Source organism: Trachypithecus francoisi, unplaced genomic scaffold, assembly GCF_009764315.1.
Source record: "Trachypithecus francoisi isolate TF-2019V2 unplaced genomic scaffold, Tfra_2.0 Lachesis_group11, whole genome shotgun sequence".
NCBI classification, from domain to species: domain Eukaryota; kingdom Metazoa; phylum Chordata; class Mammalia; order Primates; family Cercopithecidae; genus Trachypithecus; species Trachypithecus francoisi.
Genome location: NW_022681456.1, coordinates 1242276 through 1262620, shown reverse-complemented (window position 1 = coordinate 1262620; position 20345 = coordinate 1242276). Strand labels below are relative to the sequence as shown.

The 20345-nt window shown below is 52.4% G+C and overlaps 1 protein-coding gene across 7 annotated transcripts; it reads left to right on the top strand.

Moving 5' to 3' along the window:
• Positions 1-1601: 1601 nt before the first annotated feature.
• Positions 1602-20113, top strand: PUS1 (pseudouridine synthase 1). 7 transcript variants are annotated; one of them, XM_033220069.1, is made up of 7 exons: positions 1648-1954; positions 2046-2208; positions 2309-2537; positions 4519-4656; positions 12007-12109; positions 17521-18212; positions 19760-20113. In XM_033220069.1, the coding sequence occupies exons 1-7, from the start codon at positions 1723-1725 to the stop codon at positions 19805-19807; spliced, it is 1605 nt and encodes a 534-aa protein (XP_033075960.1). In that variant the 5' UTR covers positions 1648-1722; the 3' UTR covers positions 19808-20113. The 7 variants fall into 7 exon arrangements, with proteins under 7 accessions (XP_033075965.1, XP_033075966.1, XP_033075960.1 ...); XM_033220076.1 differs by lacking the exon at positions 19760-20113 and adding an exon at positions 19599-19740 and having other exon boundaries at positions 17521-17772; XM_033220073.1 differs by having other exon boundaries at positions 1649-1971; positions 2017-2208.
• The last annotated feature ends 232 nt before the right edge of the window (positions 20114-20345 follow it).

Here is a 20345-nt window from a genome sequence, read left to right as displayed (position 1 = left end):
TGCATACTCCAGGTGGGCACAGTGCCCAGGCCCTGCTGAGTCCTCACCTGTAGGAGGAGGTGCAGCCCCTGGAAGGCAGGAGTGGGGCTGCTGCAGACGGCTGGCTCCTGCCTCCCCACCCTTGCACTGCCAGGAGCATGCTCTCCCCAACACCTCCATGGCCCATTCCCCAAATTCAAGCTTGTGGTTGGCTGAATTGTGGCCCTAGATACGGGATTAAGGATTTTGAGATTATGCCAGATTATCAGGGCGGGCCCAGAATCCTATGAGTTTCTCTAAGGGAAAGCAGGAGGACAGGAGGGCAAGCTTGGGAGGGGAGGCAACGAAGTGGTGGGCGCAGTGGCCACACCTGGAATCTTGGCACTTTGGGAGGGGAGGCAGGCGGATCGCTTGAGCTCAGCAGTTGGAGATCTGCCTGGGCAACATAGTGAGCTGGTCTCAAAAAAAAAAAAGAAAAGAAAAGAAAAAGAAAAAAGGCCGGGCGCAGTGGCTCAAGCCTGTAATCCCAGAACTTTGGGAGGCCGAGATGGGCGGATCACGAGGTCAGCAGATCGAGACCATCCTGGCTAACACGGTGAAACCCCGTCTCTACTAAAAAATACAAAAAACTAGCCGGGCGAGGTGGCGGGCGCCTGTAGTCCCAGCTACTCGGGAGGCTGAGGCAGGAGAATGGCGGGAACCCGGGAGGCGGAGCTTGCAGTGAGCTGAGATCCGGCCACTGCACTCCAGCCTGGGTGACAGAGCAAGACTCCGTCTCAAAAAAAAAAAAAAAGACTGGGCGCGGTGGCTAACGCTTGTAATCCCAGCACTTTTGGGTCAGGAGATCGAGACCATCCTGGCCAACACGGTGAAACCTCGTCTCTACTAAAATACAAAAAAAATTAACCAGGCGTGGTGGCGCGCGCCTGTAGTCTCAGCTACTCGGGAAGCTGAAGCAGGAGAATCGCTTGAGCCCAGGAGGCGGAGGTTGCAGTGAGCCGAGATCCCGTCACTGCACTCCAGCCTGGCGAAAGAGCAAAACTCTGATTCCCCGCCACAAAAAAAGAGTGGCCACTTTTCAGGAGACCGCATCTCTATAAAAAATACGAAAAAATTAGCTGGGCGTGGTGGCGCGCGCCTGCGAGGACCGCTGGAGCCCGGAGGCGGAGGCTGCGGTGAGCGGTGACCCCTTCCATGGTGCGGGTGAAGGCCAGGGCGGAGCCGCCCCTGCGCCCCAGCGTCTGTGGAACCGGGACGGGGCGCGGGGCTGAGGCCACACGAGGGCCGCACAGGGTGGGTGCCACTGAGGGTCTGGGGGCCGAGCACGTGGGAGGGGACCCGGGAGCGGAGAGGAGCGGGGCCGGCGTGGGCTCGGAGTTTCCCCTGCTCCGCTGGGCGGACGACAGCACCCGGGAGGCGGCGGCGGCACAACCACTGCTCGCACGTTTCGCCGCGCGGCCGCGGTGCCGGATCCGGGAGGGCCTCGTGTCCCGTCCCTGACACCCCCAATCCCCGCCCCCAACACCCCAAAATCCCCGCCCCAACACCCTAATCCCCGCCCCCATCACCTAATCTCCGCCCCCATCCCACCTCGCAAATCCCTCTCATCCCTGTCCCCGCCCCGCCTCTTCTCCCGAAGAACTTTTGTCCGCGCTCGGCCGCCGTCCAGCCGCTCGTTTCACTTCCGCCTTCGCCCACGTGGTCCGGCTCCGGCTCAGTCAGCCGCTTAGAGAGTGGGGCCTGATGCGAGGCGAGCCTCTCTGGTCCCTACGCGGGTGGTCCGGGTCTCCTCGACTCCCGAGGAAAGCCCACTGGGCGGGGCGGGAGGTGAAGGGGCCTGGAGGTCAGAGGTTAACCTGGGTGTCAGGGGACGTTGGAGTTTATCCGTCAGGGTCCCGGGGCGGTCTGGGGACAGCAGAGGCGGGGCTTGGGCGCGGGGCCCGAGAGGTCAGGGGTCAGCAGGAGCGGGCTTGGGGTGTGCGGGTCCGAGAGGTCAGACGTTAGCTAGAGAGTGGTTGGGGCGCCGGATTCCCGGAGGTCAGGGGTCAGCAGGAACAGGACAGCAGCGTCAGGGTCCGAGAGGTTAGGGGTCGGCAGAGGCGGGGCTGGGACACTGGGGGGTCAGGGCGGGGTCGGGTTCGCTGGTAGCCTGCGCATGGGCCTCCATCTTCGCGCGCTGTTGGGAGCCTGCGGACGGTGGACCCTGCGCCTGGGACCGCGTCCGTCCTGGTAATGACCGCGACGCCGGGCGACCCCGCCACGCCCGCCCAGCCCACCCCACCCCGCGCGGTGCTGACAGGACCCCCGCTCACGCTGCCCTTTTCTGCAGTTCGCCGCGCATGGCCGGGAACGCGGAGCCACCGCCCGCGGGATCCGCGCGTCCCCAGGATCGGAGGTCCCGCAGTTGCTGGGCCGGGGGTGTCCGCGTCTGGGAGGACGGAGAGCATCCGGCGAAGAAGGTCAAGAGCGGTGGGGACGAGGAGCGGCGCGGGAAGCTGCCCAAGCGCAAGATCGTGCTGCTCATGGCCTACTCGGGCAAGGGCTACCACGGCATGCAGGTGTTTACGCCCGGGAAGCGGCGGGTCCCGCGGGGCTTAGGTGCAGGTGCGGCCGCTGTGGAAGCGGTGGGTCCGGCTGGGTTTAGGTGCAGGCCCAAGCAGCTTTCACTGGTCCTGCTGCGCGCGAGCTGCTGCCTTCCATCAGGCCCGGCCCTGCGGCTAACCACTGTGTTCTGGGGCGGGGTTCACTTGCTGTGTGCTCGAGTCCTCATCTTTAGGATGGGAGTGCTGCCAGCACCTGCTAAATAGGGTGTGAAGATGAGCTAGGTGTACTGACGCTCATTGCTGAGGACGGTGGACAGCGCGGCTTAGCTCCGAAGAGCCTGCCGTCGTGTGCGTTAAGGGGACAGAGCTAAGTATTAAAGTTGTGAGGATTCTATCCTCAGCCCACTTCCTTTTCTGGAAAGTAGAGGGTGTGGGTGCATTCAGGTAGGCGTATTTTTTTTTTCTTTTTGAGGCATGGTCTTCCTTTGTGGCCCAGGCTGGAATGCAGTGGTGCATCCACTGCTCGCTGCAGCCTCCACCTCCTGGGCACAAGAGATCCTCCCACCTCAGCCTCCCAAGCATTGAGGACTGTAAGTGTCCTTGACCTCATGGCCAGAGTAATTTTTTTTTTAATTTACAGGAATAGGGTCTTGCTCAGTTTCTTATTATTTATGGGAATGGGGACTCGCTGTGTTGCCCAGGCTGCTCTCAAACTCCTGGGCTCAAGCGATCCTCCTGCCTCAGCCTCCCCGTGTTGTGATTACAGGCATGAGCCACTGTGACTGGCCTCAGGCAGACGTTCCTTTTGTTCCTTTTTGTAATTAACACTGTGGCTTTGCCTGGTTCTGTGTTCTTTAAACATCTTTAAGCTTATCCACAGAAGTTCGTGGGGTGCATGCAGTGTCTGACTGAAACAAACGTTTAAGAAAATAATGCTTAACTTTGGCAAGTTGTTGTAACAGCTTTTATGGTGAAAGTTACAAGTAATGGATTGCTTTTTTTTTTGGAAACAGAGTCTCACTCTGTCGCCCAGGCTGGAGTGCAGTGGCGGGATTTTGGCCCACTGCAACCTCCACCTCCCGGGTTCCAGTGATTCTTGTGCCTCAGCCTCCCGAGTAGCTGGGACTACAGGCACATGCCACCACGCCCAGCTAGTTTTGTATTTTTAGTAGAGACGGGGTTTCACCATGTTGGTCAGGCTGGCCTTGAACTCTTGGTCTCAGATTATCCTCCTGCCTCCCTCTCCCAAAGTGTTGGAATTACAGGGGTGAACCACCGAGCCCAGCCAACCACTGTGCACTGCAATCTCTGCCTCCCAGATTCAAGTGATTCTCCTGTCTCAGCCTCTTGAGTAGCTGGGATTAAAAGCATACCTGACTAACTTTTATTTGCATTTTTTTTGAGACAGCGTTTTCCTCTGTCGCCTAGGCTGGAGTGCAGTGGTTCACTATCAGCTCACTGCAGCCTCCACTTTCCAGGTTCAAGCAATTTCTCCTGTCTCAGGAGCCCACCACCACACCTGGCTACTTTTTGTATTTTTAGTAGACACGGGGTTTCACCATGTGGGCTAGACTGGTCTCGAACTCCTGACCTCAGGTGATCCACCCACCTTGGCCTCCCAAAGTGCTGGGATTACAGGTGTGAGCCACTGTGCCTGACCATGGATTACTTTACATCTGATGTTATATTGTTTAAGTATAGGTAGCACCCACAGCACTGATGTCATAACTGATTGTGGAAGTAGGTGTGTGCACAGGTTCAGTCAAACCTGTGTTTTGATTCCATTCCACGCTACCCATCCCCTGGCGTGGAGCAGCCCAGGCTCAGGGCGAGTGAGCAGAATACAGTGTTTTCACGTGAGCGTGGCAGCTCACACTTGTAATCTCAGCACTTCAGGCCAGAGGAGCGCTTGAGACCAGGAGTTTGAGACCAGCCTGGGCAACATGGCGACCCCTGTCTGCAAAATGTGAAACCTGATTTTGTCTCCTTTTTCCAGAGGAATGTTGGGTCCTCACAATTCAAAACAATTGAAGATGACTTGGTGTCTGCCCTTGTCCAGTCAGGCTGTATTCCTGAAAATCATGGCGAGGACATGAGGAAAATGTCCTTTCAGCGCTGTGCCCGGACAGACAAGGTGGGTGACGGCCTTCTCTGCCCCTTCCCGGCTGATATGAGCAGCACCCAGCCCACTTTCCAGCTCAGTGTCCTGACTTGTTATGTTGCTTCTGAGCACATATGATGTGCAAATCAAACTAGCCTACACCTTATATAGGTGAGATGTCTAGGAGCTTGGTCAGCTCAGGTATAGCCGGATCTAGGTGCTTCCTGCCAGCGGGGCTCTGTGTTCTCTCTGGTCTTTGCTTTCTCTTGTGTTGATTCTGTTCTCAGGGACATACATTCCTGCAGGTGGCACAGGGGCAGCCGCAACGTCTGCCTTCGACCCTCCAATCAGGCTTACTCTGAGGCAAATGTGATTGTGTGGCTACGAAGGCAGAGAGCCACACTTGTATGATGCAACATTCCCTTTTCTTTCCTTTTTTAGAGTCAGGGTCTCATTCTGTTGTCCAGGCTGGAGTGCAGTGGCATGATCCAGGCTTACTGCAGTCTCAAACTCCTGGGCTCAAGCAGTCCTCCTGCTTCAGCTTCCCAGGTAGTTGGGTGAATTGGTCTGTTTTCACGTCCTCCTGCTTCACCTTCCCAGGTAGCTGGGTGAATTGGTCTGTTTTCACGTCCTCCTGCTTCAGCTTCCCAGGTAGCTGGGTGAATTGGTCTGTTTTCACGCTGTTATAAAGAACTGCCCAAGACTGGGCAATTTATAAAGAAAAGAGGTTTAACTGACTCAGTGTCACATAGCTGGGGAGGCCTCAGGAAACTTAGATCATGGTGGCAGGCGCGAGAGAGTGAAGAGAGTAAGGGGAAGAGCCCCTTATAAAACCGTCAGATGTTGTGAGAACTCACTCACTGTTACGAGAACAGCATGGGGGAAACTGCGCATGATCCAGTCACCTCGCACCAGGTCTCCCCTAGACCTGTGGGGATTACCATTCCACATGAGATTTGGCAGGGACACAGCAAAATCATATCACTGGAACGACAGGAACTCCACCATGCCTGGCTACAATTTTTTTTTTTTTTTTAATATGAGGTCTTGCTGTGTTGCCCAGGGGTCTCCAGCTCCTGGGCTCCAGTGATTTTCCCACTTTGGCTTCCCAAAGTGCTGGGATTTACAGGCATGAACCACCACATCTGGCTTGACATTAATAAATAATTTGCTGTATCATAAACTCAATATATTCAGGACATCCTTATTTCAGCATATAATCCATATAAAAATCTCTTCATGGGATAAATGTCATGCTGTGTTTGTCTGTGTGCAAAGTCCACACTCATCACATCTCCACCACCCTGGACCTGTTACGTGGTCTCAGCTGCGTGAGGCTGGTGACCCAGCACTGACCCTTCAGAACCACAAGGCTGAGTACCCACTTCCGATGGGTTTGCACATCCACCCTGGACGCTGCTGCTGGCTGTGTGGCAGCACATGCCAAGTGGTCCTGTGACGCCACACTGCTGTGCTTGGAACTGAACCATGAGATTGGATGTGGGCAGAGTGGCCCGCCACAGGGAATGGAGATGTCTTTAAGGAGGGACTCAGTGTAGGGTCCAGCCCTACAGGGCCTGTGGGTTTTCTTTCATGTGCAGAGACGAGAGATCGTGGAAAAATAAAGACATGAGACAAAGAGATGGAAGGACAGCTGGGCCCAGGGGACCACTGCCACCAACGTGCAGAGTCCTGGTGGCCCTGAATGCCTGGTGCACTGCTATTTATTGTATACAAGGCAAGGGGGCAGGGTAAGGGGTATGAGTCATCTCAAGTGATTGATAAGGTCACACGAGTGACGTGTCCACGGGACAGGGGTCTTTCCCTTTGTGGTAGCTGAGGCGGAGAGGGGGACAGCGTACATCAGCATTTCTTCTATGCGCTTGTCAGAAAGATCAAAGACTTTAATGCTTTCACTAATTCTGCTACTGCTGTCTTCTAAGAACCTAAAAGGAGGAGCCAGGTGTACAGGCGGAACATGCAAGTGACAAGGAGTGTGACCTTTGAAGCACAGCAGCACAGGAGGCGTTTAAGCCTCCAGATGACTGCAGGCAGGCCTGGGCCATGTCAGGCCTCCCACAACACGTGCTGGCCACGCAGAGTGTTCTCTGACTGCCCCAGGGAAAGGGAGACTCCCTTTCCCGCTCTGCTAAGTATCAGGTGCCTTCCCAGGCACTGGCGCTACCACTAGACCAAGCGGCCCTTAGCTGGGAGAGACCGAGGACTCACACTCTTGTCTTCTGGTCACCTCTCACAGTGTCCCTTCAGCTCCTGACTCTGTATGGCCTGGTTTTTCCTAGGTTATAATTATAGAACAGAGATTATTATAATAATAAAGAATAATACTACAAATATTGATATTCTATGTAATCATATCTGTATTTTATTTCTAGTATAACTTTTCTTATTCTAATTATTCTCGTTATATACTGGAACAGCTCGTGCCTTCAGTCTCTCGTCTCGGCACCTGGGTGGCTTGCCACCTGCAGCCCAGCATTTGGCAGACAGGGTCAGCACAGCTGGAGAGAACAGACAGCTTTTCTGTAGCATGTACAAGGCATCAGTGAATGTGATACCTGTCATCCTTGCCTTTCGGAGTATCTGGCTCTCACATGGCTCTCAGGCTGCCTGAGGGCATTGGGGGTCTCTCAGAGACGTCACTTTTTGCCGGTCAGGACCCCCGGGAATCTGAATAAAGCTGTGGCTCTTGTTCCCACAAACACCTAGTTTCAAAGGCACACCGGTCCCTGGGGGTCCATGGACGCGTACTGGAGCCGTCGCATAGAGCGGGGAGCACAAAGAAGGACCCACAGGTTCCCTCCTAGCGGGTGATGCGTTTGATGGCTCCAGGTAGGGAGTTCTGGGGGGTCTTACTATTTCCATTTTCTTTTTGATTCTTCCATTTGCAGCTCTCTGATTGTTTTCAGGGAAGAAGAAAGGAACAATTTGTTGGAGCCGATGAAGAGAGCTTTTCAAAATAGGGTCCTTGTATTTTATTTTTAGTTCTGCTGTTATTAGAGAGAGAGTTTCATTCTAATATGTTTTCTCACTTGCAATTGGAAAAACCTACAGAAGTAGATCCATGAGGCCGACATGGTGACACCCGAGTGCCCTGCCCTTCGGATGAAAACACAGTAACATTTTACAATTTTTATTATTTATTTATTTATTTATTTTTGAGACAGTTTCACTCTTGTTGCCCAGGCTGAAGTGCAATGGCGGGATCTCAGCTCACCACAACCTCCACCTCCCGGGTTCAAGCCATTCTTCTGCCTCAGCCTCCCAAGTAGCTGGGACTACGGGCATGTGCCGCCACGCCTGGCTAATTTCGTATTTTTAGTAGAGATGGGGTTTCTCCATGTTGATCAGGCTGGTCTCGAACTCCTGACCTCAGGTGATCCGCCCACCTCGGCCTCCTGAAGTGCTGGGATTACAGGCGTGAGCCACCGCGCCCGGCCTATTATTTATTTTTTTGTGTGTATATTTCGGCTGTTTAACATTTTGTTTTTGTTTCAGATTTTAAAAATAGCTTTATTGAGGCCGGGCGCGGTGGCTCAAGCCTGTCATCCCAGCACTTTGGGAGGCCGAGACGGGCGGATCACGAGGTCAGGAGATCGAGACCATCCTGGCTAACACGGTGAAACCCCGTCTCTACTAAAAAAAATACAAAAAACTAGCCGGGCGAGATGGCGGGCGCCTGTAGTCCCAGCTACTCGGGAGGCTGAGGCAGGAGAATGACGTAAACCCGGGAGGCGGAGCTTGCAGTGAGCTGAGATCCGGCCACTGCACTTGAGCCCGGGCGACAGAGCGAGACTCCGTCTCAAAAAAAAAAAAAAAAAAAATTGCTTTATTGAAATATAATTCACTCTTGGCCAGGTGCGGTGGCTCACGCCTGTAATCCCAGCACTTTGGGAGTCCGAGGCGGGCGTATCACTTGAGGTCAGGAATTTGAGACCAGCCTGGCCAACATGGAGAAACCATGTCTCTACTAAAAATACAAAATTAGCCGGGTGTGGTGGTGGGTGCCTGTAATCCCAACTACTCAGGAGGCCGAGGCAGGAGAATTGTGTGAACCTGGGAGGCGGAGGTTGCAGTGAGCCAAGATGGTGCACTCCAGCCTAGGTGACAGAGTGAGACTCCATCTCAAAAAGAAAAAAGCAAAAAAAGAAATATAATTCACTCTTATACAATTGACCCATTGAAAGTGTACGGTTCAGGCCAGGCGTGGTGGCTTATGCCTGTAATCCCAGCACTTTGGGAGGCCAAGGCAGGTAGATCACCTGAGTTCAGGAGTTCGAGACCAGCCTGTTCAATATGGTAAAACCCTGTCTCTACTAAAAATATAAAAATTAGCCAGGTATGGTGGCACATGCCTGTAATCCCAGCTACTCAGGAGGCTGAGGCAGGAGAATCGTTTGAATCTGAGAGGTGGAGGTTGCAGTGAGCTGAGATCCTGCCATTATACTCCAGCCTGGGCAACAAGAGTGAAACTCCATCTCAAAACAAAACGAAAAAACCTAAAAGAAAGTGTACGGTTCAAGCTGGGTGTGGTGGCTCACACCTGTAATCCCAGTACTTTGGGAGGCCAAAGTGGACGGAGCACTTGAGGCCTGGAGTTCAAGACTAGCCTGGCCAACATGACAAAATCCCATCTCTACTAAAGATACAAAAATTAGCCAGGCATGGTGAGTCACACCTGTAATCCCAGCTACTTGGGAGGCTAAGGCACGAGAATCTCTTGAACATGGAAGATGAAGGTGGCAGTAAGTCGAGGTTGCGTCACTGAGCTCCAGCCTGGCAAAAAAAAAAAAAGAAGAACGTATACAGTTCGGTGGTGCCAGTATATTCACAGAGCTGTGCAGCCATCACCACAGCCAGACATAGGCCATCCCAGAGATACCGGGTGTCCCTCAGTAGCTGTTGTCCCTATCCCCCCAGGATGTCTCCGATATTCTCAACTTCAACTTCTTGTCGGTACAGAGTGGTTGGCAATGAGATGTATTTTCTTTCCCTTTTTTGGTGCTAAGTCTTTGAAATCTGTTGTGTATTTACCTAAAGTCATCTTGTTTCAGAACAGCTCGTTTCCTTCTGTCACATTCCATGTGTGGGTCTGGCCAGTGGAACATCTCAACAGTTTTACTCTCCAACTTTTTATTTTGAAAATTTCTTTTTTTTTTTTTGAGACGGAGTCTTGCTCTGCCGCCCAGGCTGGAGTGCAGTAGCCGGATCTCAGCTCACTGCAAGCTCCGCCTCCCGGGTTCACGCCATTCTCCTGCCTCAGCCTCCCGAGTAGCTGGGACTACAGGCGCCCGCCACGTCGCCCGGCTAGTTTTTTGTATTTTTAGTAGAGACAGGGTTTCACCATGTTAGCTAGGATGGTCTCGATCTCCTGACCTCGTGATCTGCCCATCTCAGCCTCCCAAAGTGCTGGGATTACAGGCTTGAGCCACCGCGCCCGGCCAGTTTTTTGTATTTTTTAGTAGAGACGGGGTTTCACCGTGTTAGTCAGAATGGTTTCCATCTCCTGACCTCGTGATCCGACTGCCTCGGCCTCCCAAAGTGCTGGGATTACAGGCGTGAGCCACCGCGCCCGGCCGTGCCTGGCCTTTTCTATCTTAAAATGGAACCGTTTAAGAGTAAGTTGCAGGCTGGGCGTGGTGGCTCAAGCCTGTAATCCCAGCACTTTGGGAGGCCGAGACGGGCGGATCACGAGGTCAGGAGATCGAGACTACCCTGGCTAACACAGTGAAACCCCGTCTCTACTAAAAAATAGAAAAAACTAGCCGGGCGTGGTGGCGGGCGCCTGTAGTCCCAGCTACTCGGGAGGCTGAGGCAGGAGAATGAGGAGAACCCGGGAGGCGGAGCTTGCAGTGAGCTGAGATCCGGCCACTGCACTCCAGCCTGGATGACAGAGTGAGACTCCGTCTCAAAAAAAAAGAGTAAGTTGCAGACATCATCACCCTTTACCCTGAAACATCTTAGCACAAGTCTCCTAGGGACTGTGACATCCTTCAGCAACCTCACACTATAAATTATTACTCGTGTGAAATTCAGCATTGATAAGAGTACCACCATCTGACATGTTGTCTAAAGTTGGAAACTGTCTTTTCTGTTTTCTTTTTCTTCAGCTTCTTTGTGGCATGCCTTTTATTTTTGTTAATTGGTCGGGGATCTAATCTAGGATCATCGTTGGCATTCAGTTATCATGTCTCTAGAGCTTCCTTTAATCGGAAACGATCTCCTTGGCCAGCCATGGTTGCTCACGCCTGTAATCCCAGCACTTTATGAGACTGAGGTGGGAGGATCACTTGAGGACAGGAGTTCCAGACCAGGCTGGGCAACATAGCAATACCCTGTCTCTACAAAAAAATTTTAAAAACTCTCCAGGCATTGTGGTGCCTGCCTGTAGTCTCAGCTACTTGGGAGGCTGGGGTGGGAGGATTGCTCGAACCTGGGAGGTCGAGGTTGCTGTGAGCCAAGATGGCAACACTGCACTCCAACCTGGGTGACAGACCAAACCTTGTCTCAAAAAGAACCCAACAAAAAATCTATAGAAACTTACTTTAAAAAAGAGGTATAATATACAACAGTAAAGCGTGCTAGTCTTAAGCATAAGCTTGATCAGTTTTTACCTGTGTACCGACCTGTGTACCCACTGCCTGTCCCCAGAAGGCCCTTCCTTTACCCCAGGGCCACTGCTGTTCTGACTCAAGTGAGGACCTCCTACTCACTCTGCCCTTGGTTCTAAGTTGTGTTTTCTCTTTTCCCCAATCCTTGGGAGTCATATCTTTTTTTTTTTTTTGAGGTAGAGTCTGACTCTGTCACTCAGGCTGGAGTGCAGTGACAGGATCTTGGCTCATTGCAACCTCCAACCTCCCAGGCTCAAGTGATTCTCCCACCTCAGCCTCCTGAGTAGCTGGGACTACAGGCGCACGCTGCAAAACCTGCTAATTTTTTGTATGTTTAGTAGAGATCAGGTCTCACCGTGTTGGCCAGGCTGGTCTCAAACTCCTGACCTCAGCCGGTCGGCTCGCCTCAGCCTCCCAAAGTGCTGGGATTACAGGCGTGAGCCATTGCACCTGGATGGGGGTCGTATCTTTTGTGGTACTTTGCTTTCTGTCTGCACAGAGTCGTATTTATGCTCCCTCATTTAATGTTTTCTCTTGGGCTTTGAATTCATTCCTAATAGTTTATTTTATAAGTGCTCCTGCACGCACTCCGTTGGCAGATAGAGCTTTATCTTTATATTGGATGATTCCCTCCAGATGCGTTTCTAACAGCAGAATTCATGTGTGAAACAACAGAAGGTCCCCGTCGTCTCAGAGACCAGCGTGCGAGGCCCGAGGGACCCGCCTTCCGTCAGCCGTTCTGCTTCCTTTACAGGGCGTGTCCGCAGCCGGCCAGGTGGTCTCCCTGAAGGTGTGGCTGATTGACGACATTCTAGAAAAGATCAACAGCCACCTTCCGTCTCACATTCGGATCCTGGGTAAGTCTTGCAGTGCTGGCGGCCTCACGCCTGGTTGTAGATGGTCTTGCAGAGACACGAGGCTATGCATGCTCCTGCCTTTTCCACCTGTCCCTGATGCAGAAGTGTAGTCAGAGTTGCTTTGCAGCTGGTTCTGACCTTCAGAAACGGGAGCAACTAGACAGGAGTAGACGGCTTCTCATTGGCGGTGCTTGTGGCCACACAGGTGCCTTGTTTTAAGCCAACACTGGATGTGAAAATCCAAATTCATGGTTAAAATGAACAATTGTTCCCTTTTATGGAAGTACTGATAAATGGAATTTTTAGGCCTTCTTAAAATGGGACTCTCTACCTTTTAAGTGGCAGGCACAGGCAACTTCACGTACATACATTGGTTCATTTATTCTGTTTGTTTTTTGAGAGAGTCTTGCTCTGTCACCCAGGCTGGAGTCCAGTGGTGTGATCATGGCTCACTGTAGCCTCCGCCTCCCAGGTTCAAGTGGTCCTCAGCCTCCTGAGTAACTGGAACTACAAGTGTGTGCCACCACACTTAATTTTTGAGTTTGTAGAGATGGGGTCTCATTTTGTTGCCCAGGCTGGTCTTGAACTCCTGGGCTCAAGGGATCCTCCTGCCTTGGCCTCCCAGAAGCCACTTATATTGAATGTAATGATAGGTGTGGCTGGGCGTGAATCTATCATCTTGCTCTGTTTTCTTTTCCTTTTTGTTTTGGTGTAATCCCGAGAAAACAGAACTGTTGTCTGCCTGACTGGTCTGCTTGGAGAGAAGTGTTTTTTTGAGACAGGAAGACAGAGTCTTGTTCTATAGCCCAGGCTGGAGTTGCGATCACAGTTCACTGTAGCATCGACCACCTGGGCTCAAGCGATCCTCCCGCCTCAGCCTGCAAGCACACGCCACCACAGCCGGCTAAATTTTAATTTTTTTGGTAGAGATGGGGTTTCGCCATGTTGCCCAGGCTGGTCTCAAACTCCTAGGCTCAATCAGTCTACCTGCCTCAGTCTTCCAAAGTGTTGGGATTACAGGCGTGAGCTGCTGTGCCCGGCCCACAGCCTGACTATTTTAAGATTCATCCATGCTGTTGTGTATGTCAGCAGTCTGTTCCTTCTTTTTTTTTTTTTTTTTTTTTTTTTTTTTGTTGAGACGGAGTCTTGCTCTGTCGCCCAGGCTGGAGTGCAGTGGCCGGATCTCAGCTCACTGCAAGCTCCGCCTCCCGGTTTACGCCATTCTCCTGCCTCAGCCTCCGAGTAGCTGGGACTACAGGCGCCCGCCACCTCGCCCGGCTAGTTTTTTTTTTGTATTTTTAGTAGAGACGGGGTTTCACTGTGTTCGCCAGGATGGTCTCGATCTCCTGACCTCGTGATCCGCCCGTCTCGGCCTCCCAAAGTGCTGGGATTACAGGCTTGAGCCACCGCGCCCGGCCCAGTCTGTTCCTTCTCATTGCTGCGGCTGTTCCGTTCTGCGATGTATCACGAATTGTTTATACACTTAACCTGCTGATGACACTGGGTGATTTCCAGTTTTGGGCTATTAGAAGTAAAGCCACTATGAACATTTATGTATGAGTCATAAATAGGATTCAGTAATCCCTGTTGATTTTATTTTTATTTTTTTGTGATGGAGTCTTGTTCTGTTGCCCAGGCTGGAATGCAGTGGTGTGATCTCGGCTCACTGCAACCTCCACCTGCCTCCTGGGTTCAAGCGATTCTCCCACCTTAGCCTTCCCAGTAGCTGGGATTACAGGTACACACCACCACACCCGGCTAAGTTTTTTGTATTTTTAGTAGAGATGGGGTTTCACCATGTTGGTCAGTCTGGTCTCAAACTCCTGAACTCAAGTGATCCACCCACCTCGGCCTCCCAAAGTGCTGGGATTATAGGCATGAGCCACTGCACCCAGCAATAGTTTCATTTTTTATTAATTTTTTTTTTTGAGATGGAGTTTCGCTCTTGTTGCCCAGGCTAGGGTACAATGGCGCAATCTTGGCTCACCACAACCTCCACCTCCCAGGTTCAAGTGATTCTCCTGCCTCAGCCTCCCAAGTAGCTGGGATTACAGGCATGTGCCACCACGCCCGGCTAATTTTGTCTTTTTAGTGAATACGGGGTTTCTCCATGTTGGTCAGGCTGGTCTTGAACTCCCGACCTCAGGTGATCCACCTGCCTTGACCTCCTGAAGTGCTGGGATTACCAGCAGCTGGGGATTACAGGCTTGAGCCACCACACCCGACAATAGTTTTATTTTTGTTATGCTGGGCTTCCTCTGCCTTCTGAGGATAATTTCCTCCTGAGAAACTTCCCATAGAAGAAGTCCTCTGAAAGTTGCGTTTGAGGTCTCTTCCCATTCATTTGCGTGGTGAGTATTCTGTAGATGAATCCCCATCATGCTCAACAGTGCCACGTCTGTGCAGTTGTTGGGTAGTCGCTGTCACCCACATGCCGCGGCGCAGGCTGGCAGGGCCCTCCCCAGGCCTGCAGCGTGGCCGTCTGCCGGCACTTTTCAGCCTTTCTTAGCAGTTATGTCTGAAACAACCAGAATTATGCTTGCAGCACATCCCAGTGATGTTCAGTGTTTATGAAATGGAATCTTTAAAACCAAAAAAAACCAAAAAAGTCACTCAGAAACAAACATGACTGGAGACAAAAGCACGAGGCATGCGGTGGCAGCGCCCATGGCATCCATGTGACTAGTGACCTGGGCCTGGCAGGCTGTGTGGAAGCACCCCACTGCTTGTGAGGTCACAAGGCCCAGGCCAGTCCTTGTAAATGGGAAACCATAGTTGGGTGTTAAATCAGACTCCTGGCTGGGCGCAGTATCCAACGCCTGTAATCCCAGCATTGTGGGAGGCCGAGGTGGGCGGATCACGAGGTCAGGAGTTCAACATGGTGAAACCCCATCTCTACTAAAAATACAAAAGTTAGCCGGGCGTGGTGGCAAGTGCCTGTAATTCCAGCTACTCGGGAGGCTGAGGCAGGAGAATCGCTTAAACTCGGGAGGCGGAGGTTGCAGTGAGCCGAGACTGCATCACTGTACTCCAGCCTGGGCAACAGAGTGAGACTCCATCTCAAAAAAAAAAAAATCAGACTCCTGAGGTGTGGTGGAATCCTAGCAGCTGGTGGGGCCTGCATGTCTCAGCCACAATGCAAGCTCCTGGAGGAGGTGTGCAGCACAGCAGAGGCAAGTCCAGGCAGAGCTTTCTCCTCCTAGCCCCTGAAGTTGGTGCCTCAGTGAGGGTTACTCTTCTAGAATTCTTTTTTTTTTTTTTTTTTTTTTTGAGACGGAGTCTCACTCTGTCCCGGGGCTGGAGTGCAGTGGCGGATCTCAGCTCACTGCAAGCTCCGCCTCCCGGGTTCCCGCCATTCTCCTGCCTCAGCCTCCGAGTAGCTGGACTACAGGCGCCGCCACCTCGCCCGGCTAGTTTTTTGTATTTTTGTAGAGACGGGGTTTCACCGTGTTAGCCAGGATGGTTCGATTCCTGACCTCGTGATCCGCCCGTCTCGGCATCCCAAAGTGCTGGGATTCAGGCTTGAGCCACCGCGCCCGGCCTACTCTTCTAGAATTCTTCCATTTAAACATAGATGTCCTCAACAGATTGGATCCCCCTGCATGTAGGTCTTCATTTGTCTTTAATTTTAGCTTATTCAATATTCAACAAATATTCACTGAGCACCTGTGAGGTGCTGCTAGCGCTCAAGGCATCTTGGAGGGGACGTGCCCTCAGTTTTTGGAGACTTGTTCCTGACCTGCAGGGCTGCATCCTTTTTTATCCTACGAATATTCTGGAATTTATTAGGTCAGCCTGCAGTTGCTGAAATTCTAAGGTGGTTTCCAGTGGTTTTTGTTGTTGCAAACAGTGCTGCCTGTATGGCCTTATCTGTAGAATTCACGCGACTTCTGAGCTGGGGTTACACACTTCCCCTGCATCTGGGGTTTTATTCCAGGGTGGGCTGCACCAGTTCACACTGGATCCTTTGCCAGCACTGGGTTTTAACACACCCTTTGTTTTTGTTGTTTGGATATGTGTTTAATTCCGAGATTAAGCTACAGATTTAGAGTTTGTGCACAAAAGCCCAATTCCTTTAACAATTTTTTTTTTGCTTTTATTATTATTATTATTATTATTATTTTTTGATGGAGTCTCGCTCTGTTGCCCAGGCTGGAGTGCAGTGGTGTGATCTCAGCTCACTGCAAGCTCTGCCTCCTGGGTTCACACCATTCTCCTGCCTCAGCCTCCTGAGTACCTGGGACTACAGGCACCTGCCACCACACACGGCTAATTTTCTGTATTTTTTTTTTTTTTTTTTTTTTTTTTTTTGAGACGGAGTCTCGCTCTGCCGCCCAGGCTGGAGTGCAGTGGCCGGATCTCAGCTCACTGCAAGCTCCGCTCCCGGGTTTATGCCATTCTCCTGCCTCAGCCTCCCGAGTAGCTGGACTACAGGCGCCCGCCACATCGCCCGCTAGTTTTTTGTATTTTTAGTAGAGACGGGGTTTCACCATGTTAGCCAGGATGGTCTCGATCTCCTGACCTCGTGATCCGCCCGTCTCGGCCTCCCAAAGTGCAATTTTCTGTATTTTTAGTAGAGATGGAGTTTCACCCTGTTAGCCAGGGTGGTCCTTAATCTCCTGACCTCATGATCCGCTCAGACTCCCGAAGTGCTGGGATTACAGGCATGAGCCACCGCTCCTGGTGTGTTACTATTATTTTTTGACACAGAGTCTCGCTCCGTCGCACAGGCTGGGGTGCAGTGGTATGATCTCAGCTCACTGCAACCTCCTCCTCATGGGTGCAAGCAATTCTCCTGCCTCAGCCTCCCAAGTAGCTGGGATTACAGGCACCTGCCACCATGCCTGGCTAATTTTTGTATTTTTAATAGTGACGGGGTTTTGCCATGTTGCCCAGGCTGGTCTCGAACTCCTGACCTAGTGATCCACCCGCCTTGGCCTCCCAAAGTGCTGGGATTACAGGCATGAGCCACTGCACTGCGCCTAGCTGCTTTTAGTATTTTAAATTCATGCATAATAATTATACACACTTATGTACAATAATGTGTGATATTTCTAGTCATGTGTAATGATCAAATAGGGCAATTAGCATAAGTAGATCCATCACTCCAAGCATTTATCATTTCTTTGTGTTGGAGACATTTTGTATCTTCTCGCTATTGGAAAATTACAATAAATGGTTGTAAATTCAGTCAGCTTATAGAGCACTGCACCTGTCCCTCCTGTCCACTGTCCTCCTCTGCCTGTTCCCCAACCTATGGCTGTCCCCTCCCCAGAGAAGCCGATGCTTGCTGGAGCTTGGTTGGTGCTCTGGGTGAGGAGACTCTGGGGCTCACTCTGTGCTCAGGCCGCTCCCTGGTCATCCAGGCACTTCTCACCTGCCTCTCTCCTCCCTGATCGCCTCTCTCCTAGGACTGAAGCGGGTCACAGGTGGGTTTAACTCCAAGAACAGATGTGATGCCAGGACCTATTGCTACCTGCTGCCCACGTTTGCCTTTGCGCACAAGGACCGGGATGTGCAGGATGAGACCTACCGTCTGAGCGCCGAGACGCTGCAGCAGGTCAACAGGCTCCTGGCCTGCTACAAGGGCACGCACAACTTCCACAATTTCACCTCACAGAAGGGGCCACAGGAGCCCAGCGCCCGCCGCTACATCCTGGAGATGTACTGCGAGGAACCCTTTGTGCGGGAGGGCCTGGAGTTCGCAGTGATCAGGGTGAAGGGCCAGAGCTTCATGATGCATCAGATCCGGAAGATGATTGGCCTGGTGGTGGCCATCGTGAAGGGCTATGCCCCTGAGAGTGTGCTGGAGCGCAGCTGGGGCACAGAGAAGGTGGACGTGCCCAAGGCGCCGGGACTTGGCCTGGTCCTGGAGAGGGTGCACTTCGAGAAGTACAACCAGCGCTTTGGCAACGATGGGCTGCATGAGCCGCTGGACTGGGTGCAGGAGGAGGGCAAGGTCGCAGCCTTCAAGGAGGAGCACATCTACCCCACCATCATCAGCACTGAGCGAGATGAGCGCTCCATGGCCCAGTGGCTGAGCACCCTGCCCGTCCACAACTTCAGTGCCACCGCTCTCACGGCAGCTGGCACAGGCGCCAAGGTAGGGGCACGTTCCCAGCAGTGCTCAGCAGAGCACAGGCCCACATTGTTCCCATTGTACAGAGGAGTAAGCTGAGGCACAGAGAAGTGTGTCACTCCCCCCAAGGCCACACAGCGGCTGCAGGAGCAGGGCCAGGCGGTCTTGAGATGTTCCTTGTCTGCCTGCCTGCGCCACCCACTTGCTCCGCCACCAGGTGCTTTTCAACCCTGGGAGGGCCACCCCGGGTCAGGCCTGCTGCCGGCACACCTACTATGGACCTGGCACGGAGCGCAATCAGCGGCTAGACAGCTGCGGAGTGCAGCTTAGAGCTGGAACATACAGGATTGTAGGTGCAGGAGCTAAAAGCTTAGTGAATGAAATTGTCATTCTCAGTTCTTTGCTCTGGGGTGAGAGATGTCCCCAAAACTCGAGTTCTTTCTCTTTTTTTTTTTTTTTGAGATGGAGTCTCGCTCTATCGCCCAGGCTGGAGCGCAGTGGCGCGATCTTGGCTCACTGCAAGCCCTGCCTCCCGGGTTCACACCATTCTCCTGCCTCAGCCTCCATAGTAGCTGGGACTACAGGTGCCTGCCACCACTGCTGGCTAATTTTTTGTATTTTCAGTAGAGACGGGGTTTCACTGTGTTAGTCAGGATGGTCTTGAACTCCTGACCTTGTGATCCACCCACCTCAGCCTAACAAAGTGCTGGGATTCCAGGCGTGAGCTGCCGCGGCCGGCCAGCCTGAGTTCTTTCATGGTGGCCCAGTGAGGTTTCAAAGGGTGACATTCTCAGGCAGGGCTCAGGGAGATTCTTCGTGTCTAGATATCTGTGAAAACAGAGTCCTTCCTGCATACGTGGGTGGCAAATTCAGTGTGTGCAGGCCCCAGGGAGGTAGGGTGGGCAGGTGAGGGGCCAGGCACCTGGCAAGCCATCCTATAGATGGGGCAATGAGAGGCTCCCAGTCCGGGGATGGCAGGGAGTAGGGGGCCAGCGGTGGCCAGGAGCCCTCGTTTCATCTGAAGGGGATACTCGTGGCTCAGTGGCAGCTGGTGGTGGCCGTGTTGGAATGTGACAGTGACCGCATGCTTAAATGTTGTTGAGGGAAACCAGCATTGCATACTGGTATGGGAAATCTTCCCCTTTTTAAGTGCTGGTAGTTAATTTTTCCCAAGTCCAGTGCAGGCTAAAATACAGCGCAGGTGCCAATTTGGCCTGGGCCAGTGGACTGCTGTTGACTCCACTGATGACAGGCATATATACTTCCGAAGCACCTGCATTTGTTGAGTTTCCAAATGGCCCCATTTTATTTTCTCCTGTGGTCAGTGCAGCCTGTGAGAATGTGAAGGAGCCCAACAAAGGCCCCTCTAGTGTCCCCAGCCCTTGCCTTTCCCTGCGCAGGTTCCTGACCTGGTTAAGAGATGACTGAGAACAAATGCCAGCCTCTGCCCCTGATGAGGAAATGGTGGGGGCAAGGCTCCTGTGCCGAACCTGTCATGGGCACCTCTGGGCATTCAGGAGCAGTAGGGGAGAGTGCTTGCCTCTCATTCTCCATGTGCTCTTCTTCTGCAGGTGCCCAGTCCCCTGGAAGGCAGCGAAGGGGATGGAGACACCGACTGAGGTGGTGGGAGCTGCCCACCAGAGTGCCTCTGAGCAGCTCACAGTGTGCGCCCAGGCGTGCCATCCCTGTGGGCAGCAAGAAGCTGGGATCGCTGCAGCCATGTTTTCTGAGCCATGAGAACCATGGTTTCTCAGGCCTGCCTGGCAGATGTGGCCTGGCATTGTAACCTCAGGACCTTTCCTTGTAGGAACAGCCTTTCTCGAATCTATTTTCAGCTCTTGCATTGCACAGATGAACCTCAGCATGTAAATAACTATTTTTTTAAAGAAGTGATTTTCTTATTAAACAAGTACAAATTTTGTTTAGTCAGTCCTTCATTTGCCTTTTTCTTAGTCTTTTTTTACACTTTTTTCATCCAGAGAGATGAGCAGAGCATGTTATCCTGTTGAGAACAGGCCTGAGGCAGGCCCAGGAGGTTGCTCAGCCTATAATCCCAGCACTTTGGGAGGCTGAGGTGGGCAGATCGCTTGAGTACAGGAGTTCCAGACCAGCGTGGGTAAAATGGTGAAACCGCATCTCTGCAAAAAATTAACTGGG